Source organism: Malaclemys terrapin, chromosome 25 (genome assembly GCF_027887155.1).
Source record: "Malaclemys terrapin pileata isolate rMalTer1 chromosome 25, rMalTer1.hap1, whole genome shotgun sequence".
Lineage (NCBI taxonomy): Eukaryota > Metazoa > Chordata > Testudines > Emydidae > Malaclemys > Malaclemys terrapin.
Genome location: NC_071529.1, coordinates 14810485 through 14829557, shown reverse-complemented (window position 1 = coordinate 14829557; position 19073 = coordinate 14810485). Strand labels below are relative to the sequence as shown.

The 19073-nt window shown below is 56.9% G+C and overlaps 1 protein-coding gene across 3 annotated transcripts in view; it reads left to right on the top strand.

Annotated features, from left to right (window-relative positions):
* Nucleotides 1-17282, top strand: part of JUP (junction plakoglobin) — a 48341-nt gene extending 31059 nt beyond the window's left edge. For all 3 annotated transcript variants that reach the window (XM_054014487.1, XM_054014489.1, XM_054014488.1), the window contains exons 2-15: nt 469-692; nt 2179-2435; nt 3273-3511; nt 4289-4490; nt 5282-5426; nt 6654-6757; nt 10612-10950; nt 11587-11742; nt 12349-12468; nt 12733-12883; nt 13463-13584; nt 14472-14511; nt 15289-15447; nt 16412-17282. In XM_054014487.1, coding sequence (XP_053870462.1) covers nt 476-692; nt 2179-2435; nt 3273-3511; nt 4289-4490; nt 5282-5426; nt 6654-6757; nt 10612-10950; nt 11587-11742; nt 12349-12468; nt 12733-12883; nt 13463-13584; nt 14472-14511; nt 15289-15422 — 2226 coding nt within the window. In that variant the 5' untranslated portion in view covers nt 469-475 and the 3' untranslated portion in view covers nt 15423-15447; nt 16412-17282. The remainder of the gene's footprint in view (nt 1-468; nt 693-2178; nt 2436-3272; nt 3512-4288; nt 4491-5281; nt 5427-6653; nt 6758-10611; nt 10951-11586; nt 11743-12348; nt 12469-12732; nt 12884-13462; nt 13585-14471; nt 14512-15288; nt 15448-16411) is intronic.
* Nucleotides 17283-19073: the final 1791 nt, after the last annotated feature.

Below are 19073 nucleotides of genomic sequence, written 5' to 3'. Positions count from 1 at the left end.
CTTGTGGCTGGCTTCAGCTTTCTGCCAGTTCGTCTGTCCGGAAACGGTTCTTTAAAAAGCTCCTCTGTGCTGCCCGGAATAGCAGGGGAGCTGTCCCTCGGCACGGGATGTTCTGCGCACGCCTTCAGGAACCGAGAATAACCCACCCCCTTCTGCTGCGAGTAATGGCCGTGGGGAGCTGCCCGTACCCGCCACAGCCTCCTTTCATGTTGCAACACGAGAGGCAAAGTGCTGAGCTGCGGGATTTGTCATCTTGGTTCATCCTTTCATCTCGTTAATAAGAAAACGGCAGATCGTGATCTCTGCATGTGTGGGAGGGTCACGGGCGAGCAGCACTTAGCTCCTGATGGTGTGTTAGCCTGGGTCTGTGAGGGAAGGGGGGGGATTCTGGCCAGGAAAGCGGTCTGCTGGCTCAGTTTGCCCATGTGCTGGAGGGAGTCTGTAACTTCCTTCCCCTTCTCCCTGCAGAGCAGCAATGGAGGTGATGAATATGATGGAGCAGCCGATCAAGGTGACGGAGTGGCAGCAGACCTACACATATGACTCTGGCATACACTCCGGGGTGAACACCCAGGTGCCGTCGGTCAGCAGCAAATGCATGGCGGATGACGAGGACCTCTACGCCAAGCAGTACACCATCAAGACAACCACCTACAGAGAGGCAGGGGGCCAGGGCCTGGGCCCAGCGGCAGGTACGGGACACAGGTGGCCAGGATATAAAGTTGGTGTTGAGCAAACCAGATGCTCGGATGGGGGTTGTGCAGAAATTCTAGTGCTCCATCCCAGCCTTTCTCCATCTCCCTCCCAAAATCTCCCATGTCTTGTATTTGATCTACCCACTCTGGACGCATCTCCATAAATCCTTTGTCTTCTCCATGCCTGGGCGGTCGCTGCAGCTTAAAATACCTTCCCCTGTCTCCCTGCCCTGGTGAACTGTTGGCAGCACGTCTGAGTGCAGGAAGGATCTCATACAGAGAGGGTGTTTTGTGGCGTAACCACATCTCTAATTCTGAGCTCGGTCTCCACGTTTGCCTCAATGGCGCTTTAAGCTGTGTCCTCAAGATAGGAGCCGTCTGATCCCAGCCTAGTGATCAGCCATCTGTGCCTCTCAATTACCTGGCTGCTCAGGGACTGTTTGCAAAACGGTTCCCAGGCATTCAGCTTGTCGCTTGCACAAAGGAGCTGGTGATGGTGCGACTCTGGCATGTCTGAAACAGAGGGGAAGAAAACCAGAAAAATGTTCTCTTCCTCCCCTTTTTCCCTGTACCCCAAACACCTGCACATTGTTAGCAGAGCCTCCATAGCCAGAATGACAGCTGTCTTGGCAGCTACAAAAACCCAGGCTGGGCTGAGGTGGGGAGGGACAGCTTCTGAGACGCTAAGTAGAAGACCCTGGCTCTGTTTCTCTCTAACTAGAGAGTGAATCACTGAACTCTTACCTGCTAACGCTGGACTCGGTTCTAGTGTCTCTCTCCTGTATTTATCTCGGAGTAAAGGGATCAGATTACTGGTCCCAGATGGTAAATCCCCTTTCCCGCAGAAGAGGCACAGTGCTGCTTTACCCTAGATACTTCCCGCAGCATCAGAAGGGGGTTTCCTTCCAGGCAGGTAATCCACCTCTCCGAGGCTGTTGCTAGGTGGACGGAAGAATCCTTTGTCCCAGCGCTGAGCGAAGTAGATAGGTTGACCTAAGTTCTAGGTGTAGACCAGGCCTTACAGTGGAGTAGCTCAGGCCCTAGGCAATGGTGTGATTTGGGGATGGTTTGTCTGCTAGGAACTGGACCAAAGCCACCAGCCGTTCCCAGAGGTTACAGGTGGCAATTGGTGGTAAGAGCTGGATCTGTCCCAACAAACCCCACGGTGAAAGGCCTCCAAATGCCATTCCAATCCCCTGAGCCAGCTGGTTCCAACTTGCAAATGCCCTTAATTTTTTTTTAATTAACAGGCCTTGTGTGACAATTCCCTAATTATGCTGCCTAATTAAGTGTTCGCTTATCTCTGTGCTGCTGTATCTGTTTACAATGTGAAGCACCAGCTCCTTGCGGGACGTGCTGGGATGCTGACGTTACCGGTGTCCTTTTGTTAAGCTCCTGTTCAGCTAATTGAAATCTGGAGGCCTGGCAGTGAACTCTGCGGAGCTTGGGAGTTTAACATTCCCTCCCCCTCTGCTCCCTGCAGCAGCAGACATGGAGTCTCAGCTGGCCATGACACGGGCCCAGCGTGTCCGGGCTGCCATGTACCCAGAGACCGTGGAGGACCGATCCCTGCTCATGACCACTCACATCGAGGGCCAGCAGACCAATGTGCAGAGGCTGGCCGAGCCCTCGCAGATGCTGAAATCTGCCATTGTGCATCTGATCAACTACCAGGACGATGCGGAGCTGGCCACCCGGGCCATCCCGGAGCTCACCAAGCTGCTGAATGACGAGGACCCGGTAAGGGAGCAAACTCTGCTCAATGCATGCTCTTGTCCGGGGCGTGCGCTGGGACTCGGGCTACAAGCCTCCTAGCTGCGTGCTTGCCTGGAAGCATAGCTCTGGCGGGGGAGGCTGCTGCAACGTGCCTGGGACCTCGGAGGAGATCCAGGCAACGCTGACCAATGCCCTTCTCCTTTGTAAAGCACTGTGGTCACATGGCCCATCCCCCCTGCTGCAGCTAGGGGGGACCCGATCCAGGACAGCTGTGTCCCTTTACATCTGTACTCAGTGCTTCTCCTCCCCCTCCTGTCCTTTTACTACCTCGTGTGACCTTAGCGCTCCTGGCTTTGGCCAGATGGCCGGGCAGGGCAGCCTGCACCCTAGTGCTGCATAGCTTCCAAGGCCTGAAGGGACCGTTGTGACCTACATGCGCAGGCCAGGGAGCTGCCCCAAAAGACCACCTAGAGCAGAGCTCTTAGAAAAACCTGACGCATTGCCCCCCTGGCTGCTTCTCCCTTCCCACCCCGTGCTGTGCCAGAGCGCCTGAGCCCTGGCCACCGCCCGCCCGGCGGCTGTGCGTTGTGGAACCGTTTTGTTAAATACTCGTGCGAGGGCAGCTATCCCTCGTTCCTCTAGCTGTGCGGGCTCGCAGAGTCTTTCCCACCCCTCTGGCCCCTCAGATCAGTAAGGTACAGCAGATCCGGCTGCCCCACATGCAGCGCTAGCCACCTGAAAGGCAGGAAACCTCTTCTGGCTTCTTTAGTGGGAGACTCGGCTCCCTCGCTGCTCTGTAAGCTCCTGGTTCATAGCGTTGGCTGGGACCCCTCTCCCATCTGCAGCCGTCTCTCTCCCCAGGTTGTGGTCAGCAAAGCGGCCATGATAGTGAACCAGCTGTCCAAGAAGGAGGCGTCGCGCCGTGCCCTGATGCAGTCCCCACAGATTGTGGCAGCCGTGGTGCGTGCCATGCAGCACACCAGCGACTTGGACACGGCCCGCTGCACCACCAGCATCCTGCACAACCTCTCTCACCACCGCGAGGGGCTGCTGGCCATCTTCAAATCTGGAGGCATCCCAGCTCTCGTGCGGATGCTCAGGTACCAGGCAGCAACGCGCAGGTGTACAGCGCTGAGCTGACAGGCTCTGGAGTGACTGCTAATGCTGCGCTCACCCAGGGTCTGTTCAGTGGGACAGCTGCTGGCTGTATAGGGTGGCTGGAAGTGGGAGGGAGCAGAGCCGGGGCAGGTGAGAGGCGTTGACGGTGCTCTGGTGTGGCCAGTCTACTGGCATTGCAAAGCTCGTTGGCTGACAACTGCTGCAGGCCGGGTCAGTAGGCTGCAGGCTTAGCCGAGCCCATTCCCTAGTCAAAGAGGCATGTTTGCTTTCTCGCTCGGAATCTCCTCTGCCGAGTCTCCTGAGCTTATAGCGCTTTGCGAAATCTGGCCAGAGTGGGAATGCCACAGGTGTCTGGTTTTGGGCCCCCCTGGTGTTGCGCTCCCCAGTGAGGTTTAAGCTGTGCTCGAGCAGTGACTGCTGGGCTAGCGAGGAGCGGAGCTAGGGACAGCACAGTGCTCGCTTCTGTTCCATGCTGATCCCAGGGGGGCTGAACTTTTCCAGCACCGCGCTTCGATGGCCACTTGCCAGGGGGCCACACCCAACTGGCATAAAATGGTGCTGCCTGCAGCAGCCCTTCCATTCCTAATATGGAGGTGCAGTCTGCCAGAACTACACCTCCCAGCATGCAGTGCCCGGTACCGCTCTGCGGCCTGCCTTCCCATGGGCTGTCCTCCCTGTAGCAAGCATGAAGGCGCCCACACATTGGCTTTCAGCCACCTGCTGCTTGGCCTGATTCCCCGTCATGCTCTCGTCCCTAGCTCTCCGGTCGAGTCGGTCTTGTTCTACGCAATCACCACCCTGCACAACCTGCTGCTGTACCAGGAAGGCGCCAAAATGGCCGTGCGCCTGGCTGACGGCCTCCAGAAGATGGTTCCCCTGCTGAACAAGAACAACCCGAAATTCCTCGCCATCACCACTGACTGCCTTCAGCTCCTAGCCTACGGGAACCAGGAGAGCAAGGTGAGCCTGCCGCCAGCCCTGGCTCCTTTGTCGCCTTGTAGCATTTGTCCTGTGGCTGCTAGGATCCGGGAATAGGTGGGAAGTGATGGCTGCTGTCAGTGGACAGCCTCTTTTCCCTACTCCTGTGTGACAGTCGTTGTGTGTAAACCCTCCTGAGAGAGGCTTGGCTGCCCGGAATAGCACAAACACAGCAGGTACTGCATGCTGCGTGTGCAGCAGAAACCGGATCCCCAGTTACAGACGCCAGAGAAGTTACACGTCCACTGAATAGTAGCAAACCCTCTGGGCTGCTACGTAGGCCGAGCCTATGCTACAGGCACTACAGCGGCGTAGCCATGTCTACACCGGGGGGGGGAGAACCATTGATAGCTACTCTGGGTCTGCTCTTTCAGCCAGTTGGGCGCCCACCTTTCAAGTAATTTCGTCTAGAGCACATCTCCCTAGTTCGGTTATGAGAGCCTCATGGGGGACTGTCAGAAGCTTTCCTAAAATCAAGATATTGCATCTACTGCTCCCACCCCAGGCCAGTAACCGTTATATTTGGGGGGGGGGGTAGTTTTGATGTGTTTAGCACTTCCAGGGTGAAACCAAGCTGGGAGGCTCCCGTTCATGCGGAGTTGGATCCAGTTGAGTCACGAGAGCAGAGCTGATATTCCTGCTCATGCCGTAGCGCCCCGCTCAGTGGCTTGTGTAAATGTTCGGGATTCATCGGAGTTCTCTGGCCGCACCTGACGCCTGCGGATACCCCTTGTGGCCACCCTCTGGAGGGCTAACGCCGCTTTCTCTTGCAGCTGATTATTTTGGCCAACGGGGGACCCCAAGCCCTGGTGCAGATCATGCGCAGCTACACCTACGAGAAGCTGCTCTGGACCACCAGCCGGGTGCTCAAGGTCCTGTCTGTGTGTCCCAGCAACAAGCCTGCCATTGTGGAGGCCGGTGAGTGAGCCCGGCGGGGGCGGGCCTGAGATGGAGGGGGCTGGTTCAGACTCGGCAGCTGGAGCAAACTGGGCTGTGGCCCTTTCCAGGCACCGCTGGACATTGCTCGCTTCCAAGGCACCTGAACTAACGCGAGGTGCGGAGCTGTGCCCTGTCTCAGCCTCTGGGCCAGCGGGAACCGGCAGCATCGGGCTCCTACTTTGTCAGTTATGGCTTGAGAAGTCCCTGAGCTGCTCTGTAATGGAAATAAGACGGTGCCTGGTACCGCGCTCCTATTCAGCAAGATGTGATGTGGATTTAATTTCCATTTGTCACATCACTTTGCTTCCAGCTGTGTTGCCTGTTACTCTTAATGAGGCCTTCATCAGAGACCCTCTAAGATGACAGTGTTAATTGTAACATCCGAACACTTCCCCTTATTAAGGTTCCCAGCTCTCCTCTAGCAGCTCTCCCCAGACAGCACCTGTCCCCCACTGCTCACCCGTCCACCCCTGCAGCGTCCCCAAGCACTTGCTGTGTGGTTGGTCCCTCTAGGCTTCCGTACGACTGTCTAGAACTTAGTGTTCTAACGCCACCGGCTACAGTCTCCTCTACTCCCAGCAGGACACTGCCCACACTTGTCACTTGCTCGAATGCCACGGAGTAACAGTCTGTCTTGGCACGTCCCTTGCCATGTTGGCTGGGTCTCTGCTCCCATGGCCTGTCCCCTGTTTCCAGAGAGCTTGTATGGAGGAGAGGCATTTCCAGGAGGTCGTAGTGACTGGTTCCTCTGGGTGCACAGACGCCTCTGACGGGAGGTGGGCCTGTTAGCGCCTTTACTCGAGGTGAGGGCCCTTTATGGAAGCAGCCAGTGCAGTAGCGAAGCTACAGGGTTGCCTTCCCAGCCTTGCCACGAGTTGGGCACTCGTCCTCTTTGGCTTCTTATACAGGCCAGTGGAAACTTCTGGAGGACAGATGCTGTTGTGTTTTTTTGCTTAGGCTTGTGCAGACACATGCTTCTGGGGGAAGGCGAGGGGGCAGATTTGCTCCCGGCCCTGCTGGCCAGCTGTGATGCTGCCTTTGTGACTCTGCAGTACAAGGAGAGATGGTGGTCTCAGACTTGGTGTTGCAAAGGGCTGTCTGAAGAGCCCAAACCTATGTGTAGCCTCTCTCTGAGAGCTGACGGTGCTGGGCGGCTTGGCTGTTGGGGCTAATTACAGCTGGGCTGGGCTCTGTTTCCTCCCTCAGGTGGCATGCAGGCTCTGGGGAAACATCTGACCAGCTCTAGCCCACGGCTTGTACAGAACTGCCTGTGGACCTTGAGGAACCTCTCTGATGTGGCCACCAAGCAGGTGAGTGCACAGGAATCCAGCCATTGTAGAAGCCTCAAATAAGCATTTCCAAGGCCTGGTCCTGAATAGACTGTAGAGCATTAATCACCTGTCTGGTGCTCTGTGTGGATACCGGATCTTAGCCTGTTCTGCACTGAGCCCAACATCCATAGTCCAGAGGGGATGTGCTTACCCAGCTTTGACTCCCAGGAGCAGCTCCCTTCACAATCCGGTTGCAATGGTATGCTTGCCATGGGGCCAGCGGGGAGTAATGGAAATCCTAGAAATGTGGGCCTGGAAGGGACCTTGAGAGATCCAAGTCCAGCCCCTGAGCTGGGGCAGGACCAAGTAACCCTAAATCCTCACTGACAGGTGTTTGTCCAGCCTGCTCTTGAACTGCTCCGGTGACAGGGATTCCACAGCCGCCCACGAACCGTGTCCCAGAGCTTAACGGCCCTGAGTTCTTCCCAATATCTAACCTAAATCTCCGGTGGTGCCAAGTGAGCCCGTTACGTGTCCTACTTCCAGCGGCCATGGAGAACAATTGATCCATGTCCTCTTTATACCAGCCCTTAACGTGTTCAAAGATAGTCAGGTCCCCCCCTCAGTCTCCTTTGCTCAAGACTAAACATGCCCAGATTTTTAACCTTTCCTCACAGGTCAGGTTTTCTGAACCTTTGATCACTTTTATTGTTCTCTCCTGGGCCGTCTCCAATTTGTCTGCAGCTTTCGTAAAGCGCAGTGCCCAGAACTGCACCCAGGACTCCAGCCGAGCCCTCTGCAGTGCAGAGTAGAGTGAGACAGTTACCTCCCGTGTCTAACACAGAACACTCCCGTTCCTACACCCCGGAACGAGATCGGCCTTTTTCGCAGCTGCAGCACGTTGACTCAGATTCAATAGGTGACCTGCTAGATCCTTTCCAGCATTAATGCCGCCTAGGTGGTTATTCCCCAGTTCGTAGCTGTGCATTTGATTTGTTTCCTTGCCAGCTGAAGTACTTTGCACTTGTCTTTATTGAATTTCATCTTGTGGATTTCAGACAAATTAGAGAATTTGTCCATTTGTTTTGAATTCTAATCCTGTCCTCCAAAGTGCTTGTGACTCACCCAGCTGGGTGTCCTCTGCAAATCCTAGAATCAGACTCTCCACTCCGTTCTCCAAGTCATTAATGAACATATTGAATGGTACTGGACCTAGGCCTGAGCCCCGCAGCACCCCACTAGAGACGCCCTGCCAGTTTGGCAGTGAGCCATTGATCGCTACTCGCTGAGAACAGTCTTTCAACCAGCTGGGCACCCACCTTTCTAGTAATTTTATCTAGACCCCAGTTCTTTAGTTGGCTTATGGGACTCTTATGCGGGACTGTCAAAAGCCTTGCTAAAATCAAGGTACTGCTTCCCCCATCCACTGGGCCAGTTACCCTGCCAAATGCTGGCTTCCTAGTGCTCCGGGTCTCCCAACGGCTCTTGGGGGCAGTCACACGGGGATGGCAGTCTGTGCTCTCCCTGCCCGTGTCTGACTTGCACTCCATCTCCAGGACCCGGTGGGGAGAAGGCGAACTCTTTCCCCTGCCACAAGCCTGTGAGAACATGCTTCTGCGCACTGCCAGCCCACGCACCGCACCCACTGGGGTGGGGCTAGGAGCCAGGCCAAGGCATAAGCCGTTGTGTCAGCACCCTTGGAAAGGTGTCTCCGGTGTTCCTCTGCTGCAGAACTGGTGCTGGGGCTTGCTTTGACTTCCCAGGGCTGGTGCCAGACTGTTCTGACACCCATTGTTCATCAGGCTGATAGTATCCGTGGAAGGAGAGTGGGAGCAAGGCTGGGGAGGGCAGGGTGGAGTCCGGATGAGGAAGACGCCCCTGAAGTTTCCCTAAGCTGCTTGCTTTGACACCCGGGGTTCCATTGACAGACCTTCCTCCCTCCCCCGCACCCCCCGCCTTTCCACTGCTTCCTGATGTGTTCCCCACATGGTGCTTGGCTTGCCCCTCTTCATGGATTAGGGTCTGATGCAGCGTGGAAAGTATTTGGGATCGTTTTTGGAAGGCATGTAACTCAGTCTCCAGTGAGATTAACAAATGAGACATTTGGTGGTCAGGCTCCGCCGAATAGCAAACGGGAATGTAGCTTTGCCTGCTGACTTAACTCCTTCACGTCCTCTGTCTAACCAGGACCCCCCCATCCCCACCCTCATCTCCCACTGTCCTTCTGGCTATTCTTAAATCCTTCAGTCCTGCCTCTAGTGACCCTCACGATCACCCAAAGTGCACGTGCTGGCTTGCCATGCTGCTCTGAACAGCTGGGGATTGTATCACTTGCATGTTTCCGGCAGGGGAAACCTGGCGAAGATACTAAACTCCTAAGTAAAGCTGCACATGTCTGGCACATCTGTCGCTCACGCTGTCCAAACAGTGCAGAGAGCTAGCTATGGTTACAGGAGTCGAGAGGCCTTGGACTTTTGTTCTAAGAAAACGTTGCCGCGAGCAAGACTCTTACTGCATGGAGATGCCCTGCTTGAGTTGGAACAATAGTTGGCCTTTGGCATGGGAAAGGGTTGTGAATTGTGCCTGTTCTCAGGCCTGCTGGAGTCTGCCAAGCCGTAGACCCAAATAGCGCAGCCTTGGGGCCCCAGAGGGAGCCTGGTTCCCAGGGGAAGGACAGCATCTGGGTGGTACCTTGTAATCTTCACTCGGAGGAGTTAAATGGGCAGATCTCCAGTGTGAGCAGATAAAAACACCCCAGCCTCCTATTGCATGCTCCAAGCAGGGTTTGAGGGAGAGCAGAGAGGTGGGGGGATAGATTGCAGCTCTATAATTCTCCCTTGTGAGGGCCCTCCAGGAAAGGTTCCCACCTGCCGAGGTGTCGCTGGCTGCCTGATGTTCCAGCCGATCTCTGCCTCGGTCCCAGGCGTGCTCTGCCCTCTACAAATCTAATCTCCCTGGCACGGGGGTGGGGTGAACGGGCTTGGTTGGTGTTCAGAGGAATGCGAGTCTTTCACAAGCTGCCCTTCATCTGTACAGTGCTCTGCATTGTCTTTACCAGGCGGCTACGCGTCCTTCGAGGCTGTGTCCTGATGGGGTGCAATTGGATCCCTGTCCCCGAAATCACCATGTTCCTCTAGCTCGTTTAGGGGTGGGGACCGGAGCTCGCCGGGCCCTCTGCAATGACACCCGTGTGGTCGTCTCCGATGAATCTGTCCAATGCTTCCTGTGCTTAGGCTCCTCCCCTGTCAGCATGCTCTGACAGCAACACTTGCTAACTTCACCTTACTTCTCCCCTCTCCCGCTGCAGCCTGGCACAGTCTGGCTAGGTGCCCTAATGCCAGAGCTGGCATCTCCCTGAAACCAGGTCGCCAGGCTTCGGGCTAGCTAAGCATTCTCCTGGCACGTAGAGACGGATGTTTCCAAAGCATTGGGCTGGTGACTCCTTCATGGGCCAGGGCCGTTGCCAGCAAGGACTGCTGGGAGCTGGCATGCGGGCTTCTGTGCAGCTAGAGTGTAGTGTCTGGTGAATCCAGTGACACCCGGCCAGTCGGAGCAGAGATGGCTTTCCCAGCTCCCCGTGGCCTGAAGCGGCCCCTTAGGCAGAGAGTTGTTTTTGGAGGTGTTGGCAGAGGATTCACTGCACGGAGGAGCCTGCTTTGATGTGAGATGGCTCAGCTGTGTCAAGAAACAAGCAGCTCTGCTTGTTTCTTGTAAAGCCGTGGGGCAGGAGGGAGCAGAGATCTGGGAAAGGGCCTGCCGCAGAGCTGAGCCCAACGAGGAGGGGACAGGCCGGGTCTAGTCCATTGGCTTGTCCGTGCTGCGGTTGGTGGTCTCCGGGTGAAGAGGACAGTGTGACGTCTTGCCTCTGCTCTCACCTCCTCACTGTTCTGTAGGAGGGTCTAGATGGTGTCCTCAAGATCCTGGTTAACCAGCTGAGCTCGGACGACGTGAACGTGCTGACCTGCGCCACCGGCACCCTCTCCAACCTGACCTGCAACAACAGCAAAAACAAGACCCTGGTCACGCAGTCCAACGGGGTGGAAGCCCTGATCCACACCATCCTGAGGGCGGGCGACAAGGAGGACATCACCGAGCCGGCTGTCTGCGCCCTGCGGCACCTCACCAGCCGGCACCCGGAGGCAGAGATGGCTCAGAACTCGGTGCGGCTCAATTACGGCATCCCGGCGATCGTCAAGCTCCTCAACCAGCCCAACCAGTGGCCGCTGGTCAAGGTAAAACTGCAGGAGGGGCTGTGGGGCGTCCTGGGGGGTGGGGGGGACACTGGGGCTCAGCGGAGCTCTGCCTGATGCCCAGTGAGCTGCGCTAACGTCCCCCACTGAGCTCCCTGCGGAGGAGAGGGCACTGGTTTGAGCCGCAGTTACCCATTGTTCACCCCGCGGGGGCTCAGCAGTCGAGCTCTGCCTCCCTGTCTGCCCCCAATCGTGTTCTGCAGGAGGTAAGAGGACGGGGCTGGTGCTGGTCTCTTCTTGAATCAGTATTTGTCCTTCTGCTCCCAGCAGCAGGGAAGTAGGTGGATCCCTTTATGGAAATGCTGCAGGCTGACTAGAGGCTTAAAAGCCACCACCTGCTGTGTGAGCTGTGGGGGCGAAGGAAGTGGCTTCTCGCTGTAGGTGCTGGCAGGTAGCGGCTGGTGAGCTGGGGCGGCTGGTTCTGAACCCCCTGCCGAGTGCGTACGGAGCTGGCGCGGTATAGGCTCTGCAGCCGGACTCCTGCTAGGGGCACGGGAGGTGAAAACAGTCCCGCTCCTGGCACGTCAAGTTCCTCTCTCGAATGGAGAAGTCCTGAGCGCCTACAGCTGCTGCCTCAGCCATTGCCCTGCCTGATGGCCTCTTCCTCCTCTCTTCCAGGCCACTATCGGTCTGATCCGCAACCTGGCCCTGTGCCCGGCTAACCATGCCCCGCTGCAGGAGGCTGCCGTGATCCCTCGCCTGGTCCAGCTGCTGGTGAAGGCTCACCAAGACGCCCAGCGCCATGTGGCAGCTGGCACACAGCAGCCGTACACCGTGAGTACAGATGCGGGAGGGGCCAATGGCCGAGCTGGGGAACGCCTGCCCGGTGGGGCCTTTCCCTGTGTCCCAGGGCTCCCAGTGCACTGGGCGTTGCTCAGTTGGCTTATTCTGGAGCGTGAAGCCTCCACTCGGCCCCTGGAAGCCCCCCGGGTGCTGCTGGGCACGTGGGTAAGGCTGCTGTAACCGGGCCGTAGTCCTGGACGTGCAGCGCTGCAGCGGCTGCTCCTGCCCCCGGTGACTGTGCCTGGCGGCAGCAGTGGCCTTGTATGCACCAGAACGGCCGGGGTGCAGTTGGCTCGCAGGAAGACATGGCTGGATGCTCCGCACAGTGCAGCGGGCATGCCAGGGCCTGGCCCTCCCCTCCATCCCATACAAGGACTGGTCTCTAAGCAGAGGCCACTTGGTGTTCAGAGCGCCCCCTGCTGCGTGATCCCTGGAGACTGTAACTATTCTGTCAGCTGTGATGAACCATTGCAGGCAGGTTGGGGGCGGGGGAACTGTGCTCTGTCCCCCCCCTCTGGCCATGTACCACGCCCGTCCTGTGGGGCTGTACGTTCCACACCTGTCGCCCCTTGGTGCTGATCACTGCTCCCTTTGCAGGATGGAGTGAAGATGGAGGAGATAGTGGAGGGGTGCACAGGAGCCCTGCATATTCTGGCCCGGGACCCAATGAACCGCATGGAGATCTTCCGACTCAACACGATTCCTCTCTTTGTGCAGGTTGGGCTTCGGGGTGCAGCACAAGGCAAAGGTGGGGGTGGGGTGCTTTCGGGAGGCCCGGGTGGCTTGTGGTGGTCCAGGTGGCTCTGAGCCCCTGTGCGTCCGATTGGCACGTGCAGGAATTGCCAGCTGCCTCCGGGGCTGGGTGAAGGGAGCCGGAGACGCGGCTCTGGAACAGCCCTGCCGTGGCAGAGCTCGCGGTGCCAGGAGTGGCGAGGCGGCTGCAGCTCCCGCCACCTCACGCTGCTTTTCCTCCCCCGACAGCTGCTCTACTCCCCGGTGGAGAACATACAGCGGGTGGCAGCCGGGGTGCTGTGCGAGCTGGCCCAGGACAAGGAAGCTGCAGACACGATCGATGCCGAGGGGGCCTCTGCTCCGCTGATGGAGCTGCTGCATTCCAGGAACGAAGGCACAGGTGAGCCAAGCCCGCCGGAGCCGCGTGCTCGGAGCTGGGACTCCTAGCAGGGCTCGCACCGGGCGCGTTCAGCAGTCCCTGGTTCTGTCCCATTCGCATTCGGCTGCCTCGGGGCCGCCACCATCTGGAGAGTGGGTGCTGTAGCATGCCATCTCCCGGAGCCAGGGTCCCACTGTCTCCTACACTCGGCACCCCCTCTGTGGCCCTCTCTGCCAAGGACAGGGCTGCTAGGCCAGAAAACTCTCTTAAAGGAAGTGCCGTCGTCTCTCCCCTTCCCCCTCCACGGATATTCCTTCTCATGCTAGGCTCCAGCCCCAGGGTTTGGGGGAGAGCGCACGGGCCCTACTCCATGAAACGGTGCTCCGGCACCGGGGACGCTGGGGCGTGGAGGCTTTTGGGAATGTGATGGCAGAGCTGCTGTGACAGTCCAGTGGCAACGGGAAACGTAATTATGTGCAGAGCCGCCCACTGAAGTGGAAATCCTTCAACCATCTGCCTGGAGAGAAGCGCGGCTCCCTCTGCCATTTGCTGGCATTTACAGGTTTCCTCTTCCAACGTTTCCCCCCCTCTCTGCTCCAGCCACCTACGCTGCAGCCGTGCTGTTCCGCATCTCCGAGGACAAAAACCCCGACTACAGGAAACGCGTCTCCGTCGAGCTCACCAACTCCCTCTTCAAACACGACCCTGCCGCCTGGGAAGCAGTGAGTGCCTGCCTGGTTTGGGGGGCGGGAGGGGGCTGCTTTTCCTTCTCGACCCGTTCGGGGCCAGCTCATGGTCCTGTTAGCGATGCAGGAGCTCTCCCCTCCCCCGGAGAGGAGCGCTACTGTCTCCCGTGAGATTGTTCTCGCACCGCCCTGCCCACGAATGGGGTTTGTACCCAGGGCATCTGGGAGGCCGCTTGGCTCCGCGGGTCCCTCCGTGGCTCAGGGAACGGCCCCTCCCCAGGGGATTCTAGAGGCTCCTTGGTTAAATGCGTCTGTAGTGGAACTTGGGCTGGGAAGAACGTGAGCCACATCTTCCATGTAGCCCTGAGTGTGTGACCATCCGCAACGGGAAGGGCGGGGGCAGGGGCAGGGCAGCAGCCCATAGGGTGCCTGTTTCTAGGTGGGAGGGGTTAGTAAACAGAGGGTGTAATGCTTGTACTGCGGGGGACTCGGGGCTGGAACATTTAAGCTCCGTTTAGAAACTAGTCCAACATGCTACAGCCACAACCCTTGAGTCTCCCTGCACTGGGGCTGGTGGGCTCCCTGTTGCTGCAGGCGTCTTGGCACAGAATCCTGGCCACACGTGGCCTCCTGGGGCTATCAGCCCGTGAGCTGGGCAGATAGCGATGCTCATGCAGCATCCCCAGGTAGCACGAGGCCCCACCCCCACACCCCAGGAGCTGTGATTCCTCCAATAAAACAGCTCGGCACTGGCACCACCCCAGAGACTCCAGAGACCCAGCACCATAGGGTCGTGTTACTCTCCTCCCAAAAGCCATTGCTGCCGGGAAGAGCTAATTCTCAGCACGTGAGTGTCCCAAGCACCATGCGAAGGCTGACCCCGATCTGCGCCCTCGTGTTACCTGTGTGTCTCTCCTCCCTAGGCGCAGAGCATGATCCCAATCAACGAGCCATACCCAGAGGGTAAGTGCTGGGCATGTGTTTAGTGCAGCATGCCAAGCTCGGCAGGGCCAGCGTGTCCTGCCGGGGAACCAAACGGTGCCTCTGAGCTGGGGGCCCTGCTGGGCCACTCGGCCGGAAGCACCCGGCAGGCGGCTGCAGCCTTCTGCCTCCGCTCCTCAGCGTGGCATCGCTCGGGCTGGCGGCAGAGCCGCGAGGGCTCCGTGCACGTCTGGCTGGCCAGGTTCTAGTGTCTGGGAGAACTGAACACTGGGCTACGAATAAACGCAGGCCCCAGGTGACTGCCATGCTCTGTACGTTGAGCTGAATTTCTCTGCCCCCTCCTGGGAGCCGCAGCCTCACTCCCACTGGAAATGGGATGGCTCAGCAAACTCGAGTCCTGTCAGTGTCCGCTCCCCTCTGGAACGTCGCGCTGCTGCCTGTAGGCGAAGCGTGTGGCCGGGAGCTTTGCTGTCCCCGTGCCAAGGCCAGTTGGGGCTTTTATTCCTTTTGCGTCAGGGCACGGGCCAGCCTCCAACAGGGTCAGGAAGAAACTCCCTGGGGCCGGTTATTCCATATCTGGCCATGTTGGGTCTCCTGCAGTATTTGGTGCTGGCGCCTGTCAGGCCTGGGGCTCGATGGATCCCGGCTCTGACGCAGCCCAGGTGGCTGGGAGGGAGGTCAGCTGTAATGCTTGGGTGGGAGCGGGGGTGTCCCCACCTGAGCACAGAGCTGGTGCTAATTCTCTGCTCAGTGGCTGGCGTGCAGGCTAACGGCTGCCCTCTCCCCTCTGCTGGCTAGATATGGATGCTGGTTATCGTATATATTCGGGTGACGACCCCTTGGACATGAACATGGATATGGACGGAGACTATCCCATGGACACCTACAGCGATGGCGTCCGAGGACACTACCCCGAACACATGCTTGCCTAACCCACTCCTCAGGCACTGCACAAGGGTAGGGCCACCTTGCCAGGCGGGGAGCCCAGCTGGGAGGGGAGGAGGGACTGCCTGAACCTGGGCAGTGGTGCGGGAATTGTCCTGCTCCTGTCTGATGGCCGTGCCGAGCTGTGGCTGGATAGCCTGGTGTCTGGTGCACAGCTTTGGGACTGCCAGGGCTTCCATGAGCACATCTACTCTGCCAGCTTGTCCTTCCCCATCTCTGGGCTCCTGGGCATCAGTTTGAGGGACCCAGGCACTTTCCCACTTCTAGGCAAGAGCCCAAGAACTAGGGCCAGGCAGGGGGCTTGGTGGGTCAGCGGTCCCCAAGCAATGAAGAGAACGCCTAGCGGAGTCTGGGGTGAGACTCCCGGGGATGGGACACTCCCCAGCCCATGAGAGCTATGAGCTTGGCCGAGCTGCAGTCCACACACCAGTGGCTGGCCGGGATGAAGGCAGGAGGAGGGTTAAGAGCTGAGGTGCATGACTGCTGCCATCCTGCAGACCAGCATTTCCACTGTTCCTGGCTGCTTGAGGGCTCTGGGGAAATCACCCCCTAGTGCTAGCTCCAGGCAGTCCCATGGTACCGAGAGCTGTGCACCCCCCCCCCACCGAGGAGGTCTCCATGCCCTCCCAATCCCTTCCCCGCAAGTCAGGCCGGGGGTAGCTGGGTTAGTTTCCTCTCGTCCATTGTTACAAGGGAACGATGGCATGGGAACCATTGTCCAGCTGCCTACAAATACGGCCAACCCCTGGCCTAGCTCCCTGCTCCACCGTGAGACAGGGCAGAGTAACTGGGGTGGAGCAGATCAGTGGGCTAAGCCACACTTCCCCTTCCGCCTGGGCCAGGCTAGCCCCAGAGAACCCAAGTGCCTGGGGTTCCCCTAGTCCTCGAAACGATCCCACCCTCTGATAGACCTGCTGTTCCCCTGTCACACCCCTATCAGCTGTCTGACACGGTCCTTCCTCCTGGTCTGCTGCAGGTGTATTCTCCGGCCAGAAGAGGGTGGCTCCAGAGCTGAACGCTTGCAAGAGGGACTTGGGAGACAGAAGTGCCTGAGACAAACTTTTCCATTCCCACCAGAGGCTTTATTTTTAGATTTGTTTTATTATTTCTTTTTTGCTGTGGGTCTGTGAAAAAGGCCCTTTCCTCCTGAGATTGCTTCAAACTCCCTCCAGCCAAGCCAGGATACTGTTTCTGAAGCTTTAAAACACGCGACTCCCGCGTCATTATCAAACTCCATTGGCATAACAGTAATAGTCTTTTCTATAAATATATATTTCTTTTATTTTTTAATATGGTGCAAATGGCTTTTGCCGTCTGATTTTAAGTTCGTGCTTTTTAACTTTCCACTTCCTGTTCTGTGTTTAGTGTTTAACAAAAATAATCTAACATTTTAAAATGAGCCTTTTGCTTTCTACAAACTTTAAATTAAAAATAGCAAATCCAGTGAGTTTGCAGAAAACAAGGGGTGCTGTGTTTTCCCGGGATCTTTGTTCTACCCAAGGGATGTGTCGACAGCTTTATTCCTTCCGATCAGACGTGGGTGAGCAGAATTTCAGTGTAACTGTCCTTACGATAGAGGAGTGACTCTAACCACTAGGAACTGTGTCCTTGTATCGGTCTACTATTGCACAATTTAACCTGTCTCCTTTCTGGTGAGTGGTGTTTCCTTCCCCTCTTCCCTTCTCTTCATGCATTTTTAAAGCGACTCTAGATCTGATGGCTTTCTGCTTCCGTTGGAAAGGGATGGATGTTCTTGGAATGTGGTTCAGGAACAGGATTTTATTATTTCTGTAAGTTTTTTTTTTTTTTGTATAGACCAAAGCAAAGAATAAAACTCCGTAACTCCATGCTGCAGTGAGCTGGTTCTTCTACTTGCGTCCGCTCCTGGGCCATTGGCATTTGTTTGGTAACAGGTGCCACCTGGAACTGGGGTACCACTGAGTCCCCCTGACCCACCAGCCTGGGCTCCCTTCTACACTGTCCTGCTATTGACAAGCCCTCCAGGCTTCAGCCTGCACTTTCACCAGTGTACATACAGGTAGGGACATGCCCACTGCAGTACTTGCAGGCAGGCTCTTTAACCAGCCCCTGCTTGGGACGGCTTTAGCTAGGGCACCTCCCAGTTCCTGAGGCACGCGCACCCCCTGAGTATAAACCCAAAATTATGCCATTTTGCACTGCACAAGGACCTGTACAGCGTAAGCTCATAAAATTCACCCCCTCCCTCAGTGTGGAGAGGACTATGCAACAGCTTTCTCCCCCTGAGTTATGAGTCCCACACACTGGTTTTAGATCAAGCAAAAACAAGTTTAACTACAAAAGATAGATTTTAAGTGATAGCAAAGAGATCCAAGCAGGTTAGATTGGATATGAAGAGCAGATCCTCGCGGTAAGTGATGACGCAAGCAGGCTGCTGGTCGATTCTTAAGGGCCAAGCTGCACTTGCTCACAGCTTGGAATCCCCCGGTGTTCTATTCACAGGCTAGAAATCCCTTTAGCCTGGGTCCAGCACTTCCCCCGGTTCGGTCTTTGTTCCTCGGGTGTTTCCAGGAGTCGTCTTGTGTGGGGAGTCAGTGAAGAACCATGATGATGTCACTCCCCTGCCTTATATCGCTTTTGCATATGGCCGGAACCCTTTGTTTCAAAGCTTGGGTCCCAGGCCAGTCAGTGGGGAAAAATACTGACCTCCCAAGATGGAGTCCGGCACCAGGTGACCTGGTCACATGTCCCTGTAGTGTGTCACCTCTGGAAGGCTCCCCAGGTGGGAGATGAGCTCCTAAGGCCTATTGTTTCTTCCTAATGGCTCGTTAACCTGAATGGGCCCTTCCCAGCCAGCCACACTGAGAGCCTTTTGCCTGGTGGGCGTGGCCCAGGAATGGATGTGTGAAATCGATATAGTCAAGATTCATAACGGGGTACAAAAATGATACCTGCATACAAATAGGATAAGCCTATTCAGCAAATCGTAACCTTTCCAGTGACCTCCCATGCCTTATCTTGCATAAAATGCATCGTAATTATGCCATCCTCCTATCCTATCGCTGTGAAGAGGGTGGGGTGCAGTGTCACAGTGGGATGTTGCGGGAGGTTTAAAATAAAACTCCACCCAGTGGGTGGGGAAGAGTCTGTCCCCATTGTGGTGAGCGTGGCAGCCTGCAGTGTGCGGGGTCACTTGCTGTGCTTGGCCCACACTGCCCCCGCCCCTGAGCGCTCAGTCATTAGCCTGCTGTCTGTCACGAGCTCCTCTTCCGCTGATTAAGAAGTTAGGAGGTAAAAGTCCCATAATTCAGATGTTTATTCATTAGGCAGCATCGCCGGTGTCTCATCTCCGCTGCCTCTCACGGCTCGTGGGATGAGCGCCGGGGGATAAACATGCTTGTTGCCAGCGCCAGCTCCCGTGATTGATAGGCCTGAGGTGGGATGGAACCACAATAGTCTGGGTTAAAAAAGCTGATTCACTCCAGTCTAACCTAGCCGCTGTGTTCTGTGGGCCAGAACACGGGAGGAAATGTTCCCCCTGAAACGCCAACGGACAGCGGCTGCCCGGGGAAGGTGTGCCCGGGCAGCCGGAGGACGGAAACCAGCTATTTGCAGAGTTACCACCAAACGGAGCTGCTGCCTGGCTGCTCGCAGGCTCG